Source organism: Psittacula echo, assembly GCF_963264785.1.
Source record: "Psittacula echo genome assembly, chromosome: 2".
Classification (NCBI taxonomy): Eukaryota; Metazoa; Chordata; class Aves; order Psittaciformes; family Psittacidae; genus Psittacula; species Psittacula echo.
The window spans coordinates 96465103-96477536 of NC_137737.1; the positions used below are offsets into that span (position 1 = coordinate 96465103).

Consider the following 12434-nt stretch of genomic DNA (forward strand, 5'->3'; position numbering starts at 1 on the left):
TTTTGCTTACATAAACATGCATCTACCTGAGTAAAGATTAAAAGCTTTTAATCCCTAGCATCCATCCAAACCTGCTCATGGGTGGCTTTTCCTCAGTACCTGCTGTTACCTCTTTCCCATTTTTAATGGAACAATTCACAGGAAGTTTGGGCGTAACAATGACTTTCTAGCCTCTGGTTGTGAGTGTCAGACTGAAGGAAGGGCACTTAGATTCCAGTCCTTACTTCAGCAAATGCTCATTTGAGCAAAGTGGAAAGGTGCTGGCCAAAGAAAGTGACACCACCACTAAAGCACACTGGTTAGAACATGCTTTGGGAAGCCAAAGAAAGATGAATGAATTCCCTTACATAGGGAACTGCTCTAACATGAGCAAGCCTACCTGAGTTACTGAAAGCAGCAACTCTGCTAATCCAAACCTTATTTTTTGTTACTTTTCTCACAAAGACACAATTATGAAATGTTCCATTTGAAATTAATAAGTCACTCAATTTGGCATGAAATACAACTTTTGTGCTTTCACTTTAATGAGAAAGGAAGAAAATATTTCATTTTAGTGTAATAGGACCATAACATTCATGTATTTATTGATATGACCGACACAGTAAAAACCCCACATTTGTCCCCAGTGCCTATGATGAATAGTCTCCTAAGGTTTTGGATAACCAGGCTGCTAAATTAGATCACACAAAAAGAAAGAGGAACAATCTAGGAATTAGATTATTGTGGAGGCTGTCTCAGATTTTATATTAGGAAATAAAACTCCTGAGAAATGCTTGAGAAGGTATTTTCTTCCTTATATTTGCTTCCACGTAATCAATAGAAATTTTACTAACAGCAGAGTCAAGTTAGTGTTCAAGGCTCCGTAAAAATCTCATAACTCCTTGCACACTAGAGCCTGACTGGCAAAAGTAGTTCGAGTTCATAAGCACTTTTCATGTAATTCAAATCAAGTTTAAAAAGGAATTTAAAAATAAAAGAGGTTTCTGACTGAACAAAGATCCTTTGCTATGCACGAAGGAATAAAGATGCTTTATGTATATCGTGCATATGCGTGTGATGTATTTTTAATGAATAATTTTCTTTCTTCTCTTTCCAAGGCCAGATCTTAAAATAAATGTTTATGTCCCTCCATTCAATTAAAACCCAGCTTCACACTGTCTTTCAGCAAATGCACAAACCCTTAAACTTTCATTCACATTTTTGTTCTTGCATTTGATATCAACTAAGACATTGAATATATCCACTCATGGCGCAGATATTGAAGCCTTCCCTCTATACAAATACTGTAAGCTACTAGATACCTGTTGTTCTGTGAGGATCACACGTCCAAGGAGCTGATCTTCCAGCCCTTTCATAGTAACAGTAAAGTCAATCACAGTTGTTCTTGCACTAATTTCTGGAGTATAGGCAGGATTAGCCAGTTTTGTTGTTATATAAAGGGTAAACCCCTTCATCAGATCTACCTCCTTGTCACCTACTTTGACCTGAAAATAAAACATATTACTCAAATTTCAAAAACTAAATTCAACAAAACAGATATTTTATTTAGTGAAAAATAGATGATGTTTTCATTTACACTTTTTAAACTTTCTGCTTAGGGGGTAAAAATCCCCAACCCCATAAGTCCACTACTCATCTTTCTGAAGTGTTGCGAAGGTGTGAGTCTCGGCAGTATCCAGACTACCAGAGAGCCAGCATCTGTTCTATCGGTTTTTATTCTATGTCCACAATTATCTTACCTTGTGTGCTGAACCAGATTTTATGAAATTTTTTTCCAAGATGTTATCTAGAGCAGGATCTAGTTCCTCTCCAACATCTTCTATTAACAATGGTCGGCCAAGAGACAGACAGTCTTCTATATGACTTCTGAAGAACTTGTGGTTCATAGTTGTAACCTAGCAAGATTAGTTCACAATATAGAATGCATTTGCAAGCACATAGAAAACAGTATAAAATATATTGCAACTTTCAAAAATTATACTCATCCTGGGATATCTACACAAATGATTACATTTTAGGGACAAACACCTGCCTCTGCTACAATGAACAGAAGTTTTGCTTTAACTTTAACAGAATAGGAAGTCACACTTCTTTATTATTTTTATTTACTTAACCTACATATAAAATCATAGAGTTATTGACATAACATAGCTACACCGCTTCCCCATCTGCCTGGCCTGTCTTTCCTAAAAAGCCTGAATATATGAGATACATTCTTCTCTCTATTTGTTTCCTGATGGTTACTCACACTAGTATTTCTTGATCCAAATTTGGTAGCCAAAGTAACGTCTGATGTAGAGGAAGCCATGTTATCTATGTAAGACAGTAGATTTCATACTGTCACATTCACATAAATTCTTCTGTGAATACAACTCATGTTTAAGGAGAGCTTTTCATCATGTTTGTAATAAAGGCATCCATTTTCACAAGATCTTTGAATGTTATACCTTATTTTTATGTCTCTTCTCAGTCAATACTTCCCATTTCTAGCTGTGTTTCTACACCATTTTTTGAACACATTCAACTTATCAGAAACTGGATTTGGCGTAGGATTGGATGTTGGGCTGTTCTTAACAGTGCTAGGAAATATAGATGTAGATCAAGCTCCAGAAGGTTAAGCATTTAGTAAATGACATCACCATGATGTCATCAGTTCTATGGATGTCACCATCTATCTCAGTTTCCTTTTCTTATCCATCACTCTCATTTAGAGTGAAGACAGTGTACTTGGCATTCATGTGATACAGTTGTATGACAGGCTTGTTTTATTAACAACTAACTCTTTAGTATCATGCTTGATCTGGCCTGAAAATGTATCAGATATTTAGATGTTTATCATAACCCATCTTAACGATATTGTTGTAAAATACTATGGAGGGTAGGCTGATTAGAAGTGGAAAAATAAGTTTTGAATTAAATAGAGGACCCAGGTCCCAAATAGGATGCATTGTTAGATAGAAAGTGAGAAGGGTGCATAAATTAAGCTATGAATATTTTTATCACAATAAAGCATATCACATTTAATCATCAAGATACAGCCTAAATTTCGGCTTCGTGCTTGATATGCTTCAAAGATTACTAGATTTCCATTCTACCTCAGGACACCATTCTGCTTTCAATTCCTCCCTTTTTTTTTCTCTATTATCCTCTTAAAATGATTACCCTAAAATGTAATTGCCATGCAGTACTAACTTCCTAGTACTGTCTGGTCTTAATTTTGTAAGTGATTTACTTTCCTCTAAGTTCCTTTTTTTCTATCACAAAAATTAAAAGATTCATCATAAAAATAGATACAGCATAACATAAAATTTCAATTTGCTCTGGGACATGACAAAGCAGTAAAAGCTAATTCACCCTTAGACTGAAAGGTCACAGATTTTGCATCAGTCTTACTTTAATTTCTGCCTAATTATATACTATAAACATCAGATTTAAATTACATATGGCCAAAGTATGACGACAGAATAAATAGTCTGCATTGCTAACTATGATGTGACATGACACATACATAAAAAATATTAAATGAGCTCTTTACCTGGAGTCCATTATTCTTCTCCTTATTTTTAATCCAGATCTTTCCTTGACCTTGTGGATCAATCAGCAGAGGATATCTAGATGCTTTTGTGACAATTATGCCATTCTGAATTGAAAGGTCATCGTTTGGCAGACCCTGGAGATTCCATTCACCCACTGTAGTATTGTCAACAAGCATACCAGTAAGGTTCAGGTCCTAACAGAAAATATGCAATTACAAATCAGTACCAGTTAGAGGAGCTATACTGAAGTGTTTGATGGAAGGTTTTTCTTCTTATTCTGATCATAACGCATGATAGAACGTATTTGGTAGTTATCATTTCCTTTCTTTAAAGTTCAGCGCCTAAGTCATTGTTGTGCAATAATGAAAGTGAAGTCTGTTGAGGCTTTGATGTCCATCAAAGAGAGTTGGAGAAATTCTGAAGCCAGTTCAATATTTAATGACAAGCTGATTTTGGTATTGGCAAATTCTTTTTTTGTCAGCTCAAGAGGGTCATCTTGGTCACAAGAGCTTCCTCCTGCTGTAAAGCTGTAAAGTACCCTCCAAGTATATTCCAATAAATATAGAATGGCTTCTGGGAGACTCCGACAAGAAAAAGGAGATGTGCTACAGATCAATAATCATGAACCATAATAGAAAATTATTGCTGCCATGTTCAAAACTCTTCCCAGCTCATATATGGATGATGCCTTGGGTGGCATGGTTTAGTGTGGGGTGTCCCTGCCCATGGCAGGGGGTTTGGAACTAGATGATCTCAAGGTCCTTTCCAACCCTAACTATTCTATGATTCTATGATTCTATAATCTCATAGAGTTTGATTTGCACACACTGAGTAACCTGCTTTATTTTATTCACTGTGAACAGTGACTGGCCTCTCAATAATTATGTGCAGAAAACAATGCTTAAAATCACAAACCAAGCACTCCAAAATAGAAAATAGTCTAATAATGATGTGAATTTAAATTTGAAGAGGTCTTTTTTATTTTCTCTGTACATTTTTCACTCAAGAATTACTATGTATAAGCTACTTCTATATTTGTAGTTTGTCTTTAAAAAGAAATAAATGGCCCACAAGTCCTGCAAATTCACATAATTCAACATCTGAAGCCTAAAGCAAAATTTCAGATACTGCCAGACTTGTGATACAACCATGAGAGCTAGTGACACCAATGGCTGCAAGACTCAAAAGCTTTTTTGCTGCTTTGATTTTTTTTACTGCTCTGATTATTGAAGAATCTGAACAAAGCTAAGCAAACCATTCTCAGAAGACAAAAGAGAAACTTTTAAGAATCCAATTGCCATTTGTAAAAAGGACAGTAAAGCATTTAATAGCCAAAATTTTCTGCAATTGGAACCTAAAACCATACTTAGCTCTTTAAGCAGAATAGTAGGGTCTAAACAGCTTTGAATTTTTTCTTACTGCAGCAGGAAGTATCAGTCACTCTGCAACTCTGAAACTTAGCTAATTTAAGTGCCTAACTACACAGATAGATAGCTAATTTTAAACAGCTCTCTTTAAACTGTTGTGCTGAAATGACTCATACACCCACAGCCAGTTAGTCTGTGACAAAGTAAGGCAGATGTCAAGCCTTTTGCTTGAACTGCAAAGCTGCTTGCTTTCCTGTGGTGTGAAGTATCAAGAGAAGCCCATATGTTGCCTTTTGTGAGTACTTAATTCACCATAAAAAACTGAAACTGTCTTCCATAGACTATCATTGAAATCACAATCCTGTCTTTAATGTTAACTATCTAAACAGAGTGGTAATTATGTTTTGAAACTAGATAAGTTCCGCAACCTGTCCATACGAAAACAAAAAAAGCAATAAAGAAACAATCAAAAAGTATTCCTCAAATTTTGAAGGATGCAGCTGAGTAGTAATGTGGTCTGAACATGCTCACAGAAGCAGAATTTCAGTTCTTAATGTCTTGCTTTCTAATGACATTATACATCCTAGTTCTTATCCTTAAATGGTAAGAAACTTGACAAATATTCCCTAATGTAAGTAGCTTTTAAGAACATTTTATACTGTGAATTTGAGATAGAGCTTCCCTGGGATGAATGTATGTAGGATAACTCCCATAGCACACCGGTAAAGAATCTTGCCTGAGACTGCACTGCTACTACTGCTTTGTTAATAAATCCATCTTGGCTTTACCTATTGCTTATCATCAGGAGCTTTCAAAACCCTTTGCTGGGCAAGTCAAAATCATTTATCTTTGTAAGTCATAGCATAAGTTGGGCTAGGCTATGAGGTTCACGCTGTCAGGTCAAGGTTAATCACATTTACAAGAAGCGTTATGCACTATCTAACGTAAAACAAAAATAATAAAAATACACAGAAGTAACTTCTATGGTATGAACATTACGACAAACATTCCATGGCAAAGAGGTCTCCCTAATATATATTTAAGTGTTAAAGCCTCCAGGCACCTGGAAAGAGGGTGCAGCAGGGATACTAATCTACCTTCAGCTGTTTCACAGGAGTGCAGCCACCACTGTACACACGTTGTTCACTTACTCCTAGCACTTTCCAGCAGCACCTGCTCTGTCAAAAGCTTTGACAGTTGAGGACAGAAGGCATTTGAGCTTAATGCCTCCACTCCTGAGCTGACAGTACAAACTACAACCTTTACTGCTGGGGAAAATATACTTGGGTATTTACAAAACCAAGCAGAAGGCAACCTGGGCACATTACTCAGGAAGACAGTTTTCATTATTATTGACTAAACCCTGCTTTCAGTATGAATATGTCTTCCAGGTGCAAGGAAGAGTATTGGACAGACCTCCTAAAAACCATGGAATAGCAATAAGGCTGCTGCTGGCCACAAACAAAGATAATGCACCAAAACAGCTGCCAGGTCCAGCACTCCTGGGGCAGATAGTGGTAGAAAGAAAGAACAAGATTCCTGTAAATGAAACTGCCCTGTATCTTAGTCCCAACATGCAGGTTGTTCACTTTATTAAAGGCAGTATATGACATGATGGAGCACATGAGGAAAGGCTGAGAGAGTTGGGGTTGCTCAGCCTGGAGAAGAGAAGGTTCTGGGAAGACCTCATTGGGGCCTTTCAGTTCTTAAAAGGGGCCTATAAGAGAGATGGGGAGAAACTTTTTAGCAGGGCTTGTTGTGATAGGATGAGGGGTAATTTAAAAAAAAGGAAAACAATTTTAAACTAAAAGAGGGGAGATTCAGGCTAGATGTGAGGAAAAAATTCTTCACAATGAGGGTGGTAAAATACTGGCACAGGTTGTTCAGAGAGGTGGCGGATGCACCATCCCTGGAGACATTCTGGATGATGGCCAGGCTGGATATGGTTCTGGGCAACTTCATCCAGTTGAAGATGTCCCTGCTGACTGCAGGGCTGTTGGACTAGATGATCTTTGAAGGTCCCTTCCAACCCAAACTATTCTGTGATTCTATGTGGCAGGAACTGAAGCTGTATGATGGGACCCTAGCTCTGTTGCATTTTAGGCCACCTCTGCCAGCACAGACTTAAGTCAATTGAGGAGAAGCTGTAAAGTCAGACTCCCTGAGAACAGCCTCAGTGGCGACAGATGCAAACAGATTTAAGAGCTTAGACGGGAGGAAGTTGAAGTGGTGTAAAACAAGCTTACAAAATCCAGGTTTTGTTTCACAGAATCACAGAATCACAGAACATTAGGAATTGGAAGGGACCTCAAAAGATCATCTAGTCCAATCCCCCTGCTGGAGCAGGAACACCTAGATGAGGTTACACAGGAAGGCGTCCAGGCGAGTTTTGAATGTCTCCAGAGAAGGAGACTCCACAACCTCCCTGGGCAGCCTGTTCCAGTGTTCCGTCACCCTCACTGAGAAGAAGTTTCTTCTCAAATTTAAGTGGAACCTCTTGTGTTCCAGTTTGTACCCATTACCCCTTGTCTTACCATTGGTTGTCTCCGAGAAGAGCCTGGCTCCATCCTCGTGACACTCCCCCTTTATATATTTATATACACTAATGAGGTCACCCCTCAGTCTCCTCTTCTCCAAACTATAGAGACCCAGCTCCCTCAGCCTTTCCTCATAAGGGAGATGCTCCACTCCCTTAATCATCTTTGTTGCCCTGCGTTGGACTCTCTCCAGCAGGTCCCTGCCCTTCTTGAACTGAGGGGCCCAGAACTGGACACAATATTCCAGATGTGGTCTCACCAGGGCAGAGTAGAGAGGAAGGAGGACCTCTCTTGACCTACTGACCACCCCCCTTCTAATACACCCCAGGATGCCATTGGCCTTCCTGGCCACAAGGGCACAGTGCTGGCTCATGGTCATCCTCCTATCAACCAGGACCCCCAGGTCCCTTTCCCCTTCACTGCTCTCTAATAGGTTATTCCCCAACTTGTACTGGAACCTGGGGTTGTTCCTACCCAGATTCAGGACTCTACACTTCCCCTTGTTATATTTCATCCCATTTTTCACAGCCCAACTCTCCAGCCTGTCCAGGTCCCGCTGGATGGCAGCACAGCCTTCTGGTGTGTCAACCACTCCTCCCAGCTTAGTGTCATCAGCAAACTTGCTGATAGTACACTCAATTCCCTCATCCAGGTCATTGATGAAGATATTGAATAATACTGGCCCCAGCACTGACCCTTGAGGCACTCCACTGGATACAGGCCTCCAACTAGACTCCGCCCCATTGACCACAACTCTCTGGTTTCTGTCCTTCAGCCAGTTAATAATTTCAACAAGGCACTTCAAATTAAACTAAATTAAATGCTGTAGGTACACAGGTGTGACAGAGAAAGAGAGAAAGCAGATTTTTAGTGGCAGCACATGTGACTGTAGGTGGTAAAAGTGCAAAAAGAGTAAATATTGTTGGGTTACTGGAAGTTGATTGGGGCATAATTCCCACCCAACCCAGACTCCTCTCCACCTTTGCACCTCCTATGGGTCTAACCTGGGAGCTGCTGCTTCAAAGACTGCCTGGAAAAATACAGGGCCACAGCAATACCAGGTGTGGGCTGGCATTCTCTAGCACATAATCACAAGTTATTCCTTGTAAGGGGATAACTTAAGATGCTGACGGAGACAGTTACAACCAGTGTTTTCTTCAATATATGTATTTTCCACTTTCAGTAAATACTAGATGTGGCTGGTTTGCTTGACTTTATGGCTGAAGTTACGGACACAACATGGTATTTGCAAAAAAGCATTAACTATGGAGGAAAATAGAGACTTTGTGATAGAACCTCGTATGATAAAGTAAATCTGTTCTAAGCTGGTAAATGCTTACTTCATTTCTCATATTACACAATTTCCTCCCAGGGCAGCTGACCTCAGACAGCATCTCTCTTAGATTTGCCAAAGTGATGGCTTATATACCAATCTTTCAATGCATGACAGTATAATGAGGATTTTAAAACATACTGCTTCAGAAGCTCAGTTTTCAACTGTTCATATTTTTTTTTTTTATTAAAAATTTGATGGAATGTGACAGCCAATATATAATCTTCCAATTATGTACTTTTCCAGAATGGAATGTTCTGCATACCATTTCTCTGCAAGGCAAAGAGTAAGGTCAGGACAGAGCATGAACACTTACATTACTGTATGGAATCTTACTGTTGTCCATCTCTTTCTTCCACAACTGGAGCAGCAAATTCCTGTACTCCTGATTGAAAGGTCCAGAGTAAGAGAGAAATCCAGTAGCCAGAAGAACGTTCCCCACTAAATTAATAATTTGATTTTGAAAGTTTTTGCTGCTTGCTGTCCAACGAAGCTGTATGTAGAAAATTATGAAGACGTTAGATTAAACAGGCCAAAACTAACATGAAGAATTTATCTCTTTCTGGTAAATAATCGTCCTTCAAACCAGAAGTATTTTTTCTTTAAGTTATTCTTTTCAGTAGTAGAAGTCTGCTTGGAAGAGATGGCAACCACCTGGAGCATCTTCGCTAACAAGCTGGCCAAACTGGTAAGAAGTCCTCTAAATGAAGAATGAAGTGAAAGAGAGAGAATGACCAACAATCACATGACGAAGTGGAGTTGCCAAACAAAACATGTGGGGCAATATAAACAGTAGGGACTTTGTAACCAATAAATAGGGCTAATGGAGGAACACCCCAAGTACATCTATATAAACAAAGAAGTGCCTACCAGACAGAACATGGGAATAGCTTTGATACTGTTTCTCGGAAATTAGCATAGCTGGGCACCTCTCTGAAGTACTCGTGCACTAATGTCCACAGCATAGAGAACAAACGAGTAATTAGAGGTCTGCATGTGGTTGCAGGGTCAAGATGTCATGGGGATCATGGGGACATGGTGGGAAGGCATCCACAACTGGAGTACTGCAACAGGTGTACACAGGCTTTTGAGGCAGGACAGGCTGGGAAGGTGAGACTTTTTTTTCATGTGAGAGAGCAGCTGGAAAGCACAGAGCTGTGCATCTGAAACTCTGCAATAGACAACAAGCCAGTTGAGAACTTATTGGTTAGGATTAGGGGGCAGAACAACACAGGTGATGTTGTGTGTGTCTGTATTACAGACAACATGACTAGCAGGAAGTAGATGAGGTCTTTTTCTGACAATGGGAAGAAACCTCTCATTCACAGGCACTGTTCTACATGGGGGACTAACCACCCTGATAGCACCTGAATGGACAACACAGCAAGACACAAGCAACCCAGGAGATTTTAAGGAGTACACTGACAAAAAATTATTAATACAGATAACTGAGGATTAATGAGGGAATGTGGTTTGCTGAACCTCAGACTTGCAAACAAGGAAGAATTAGTTGCAGAAGCAAAGGTCGAGGGCAGCCTTGACTGAGAGAATTGTGATTGTTTAACCTTGAAAACAGACAGTGCAGGAGGAATTTTATCAATGTGTACAAATACTTGATGGGAGGGTGTAAAGCAGATGCTGCCAGACTCTTTTCAGTGGTACCCAGTGAAAGGACAAGGGGCAGTGGGCACAAATGGAAATACAAGAAATTCCAGTTAAACACGCATTAAAACTTTTTTACAGTGAGAGTGGTCAAGGGCTGCAAGGAGGTTGTGGAGTCTCTGTCTTTGAAGATACTCTAAATGCAACTGGAGAATGCCCTGAGCAACCTGCTCTATTTGACCTTGCTTTGAATGGGGCAGGGTTTTGGGTTAGATGAACTCCACAGGTCCCTTCCAATCTCAATTATTGCATGATTCTATGATTTTCTGAATAATATTTTTGAGTTTTACTTATTCTTTTCTCTCCAGATTTCTGTTCCCTGCCAATCACTCTGCATGCAGTCTTGGCCAGAACCTACATGTTTTAAATTTAGAAAATACACATTTAACCCAGTGTCAGTTTTGCCCAAGGCTCCAAGTGCCATACACAGTCTTTCAATATTTTTTTCTGAATTTTCAAAAGTAGAATGGAAACCCCACAATAAGGCGCTCTAAGTGCTTATTTTAGTGTTGCTTTTAAATAAAGAAAATCACTGAAAAACTATGATAAAACATCTAACATTTTTGACTGATATATTTTGAAGTACAGCTAAGAAAACAAATTCTGAAGTCCTGGCCTCACAGAACACAATGGTTGAAGTCAAAGATCTCATCAATTTTGATTCTGTGTGAAATCAACCAAAGAATTATCAAAGCAAATAAGCAGATGAGAAAAAAAAAGGTAACCTGCTTCTTCTGGACACCTTTAGGCTGAAGCCAGAAAAATTTGCACAAGAAAGGTAAACTTCAAGCTCAGTGCAGAGGAAAACAATTAATCAATAATTCTACAATAGGTTCCAGTAGAAATCTGAACTTCAAATATAATTCAGGAAATCAATCAAGCTTCTAATTCTTATGCTTGTATACTTGATGAGAAAGAGAGTAATCCTTCTTACAAATATTTCAGGGCAGTTATTTAGGTTAAGCTTAATTTCTCTTACTAAAGCTAAAAGGAACTTGGCTCCTTGGCTTTAAATATGAACTTTATCCCAAAACAAGCCATATGGTATGACATAAATCTTCATATGCAAGAATTAAGTTAACACAAGAAATTGTTTTACTTTGTTAGATATATTAAGTTCAAGCAAAAACCATACATATAACTAAAATAAAGTGACATATAATATAGAGATGTCACCATGCCTTGAATTTCTTTAGGACTACTAATGATCGTCATGGAGTATTCTCAAAATTGAGCACCTTCTTTATGCTGCAAACCTACTCATATGTGCCAGTACCTTTTCTCCACCTAATCCCTCAATCAGAGCTGTGGCATTGTTCATTTTCTTTCTGCATGCTTCAGCATCATCAAGTAAGGCCTGCTTCTCTTTCATAGCATTATCATACATGGCTTGTACTTCATCCAGTTCCTTTTGCTTCTCATCCAGCTGAATTTGTGCATTATTCAGTTCCATTTGGGCAGCTGCAAGTCTTCCCTCTTGCAAGGCTAAATTTGCCTACAAACATTTAAAAGTAAAAAGTAGTTACTACCTATTATTTGGCAAGAGCAAATGACATTCATTTAATGGCACATATTGCAATGGATTGAGTACTTTAAAAAATAATATATTTAGGATGACAGCAGTTTTTTTCTTTTTTTACTTTTCAACCTGAAATGAACACAGGCATAACACTAAAGATATTCAATGCAATCTTAAAATATTTTAGTATTTTCAGAATGATCTATTGATCACATAATGATAAATGATTTGAAATCACAATACACTTGAAATAGCTGTGTACCAGATATAAGAAGCAATCCATACAATGTTTTCTGTAATTTATTCTCAATGCAAAAGAAAATTAACATTGTCCTCATGGACAATAGTAAAGATAATGGCACCTACTCTTCTCCTCTATTTTCTCATTAATTTCTTCTACAATAAAAATACAACAAACACATTTTTTGCTCTTTGGGAAACTAAAACTCTAGAGACTTTTCTCATATCCCTATATAAACT

The 12434-nt window shown here is 38.5% G+C and overlaps 1 protein-coding gene across 1 annotated transcript in view; it reads right to left on the bottom strand.

Annotated features, from left to right (window-relative positions):
* Nucleotides 1–12434, bottom strand: part of LOC308217390 (dynein axonemal heavy chain 5-like) — a gene marked incomplete at its 3' end in the record, with an annotated part of 156191 nt that overhangs the window by 45238 nt on the left and 98519 nt on the right. Inside the window, exons 56-60 of the mRNA XM_080610449.1 lie at nt 11712–11930; nt 9090–9266; nt 3536–3730; nt 1740–1895; nt 1302–1484 (exon numbers count right to left, since the gene is read on the bottom strand). Coding sequence (XP_080466575.1) covers nt 1302–1484; nt 1740–1895; nt 3536–3730; nt 9090–9266; nt 11712–11930 — 930 coding nt within the window. The remainder of the gene's footprint in view (nt 1–1301; nt 1485–1739; nt 1896–3535; nt 3731–9089; nt 9267–11711; nt 11931–12434) is intronic.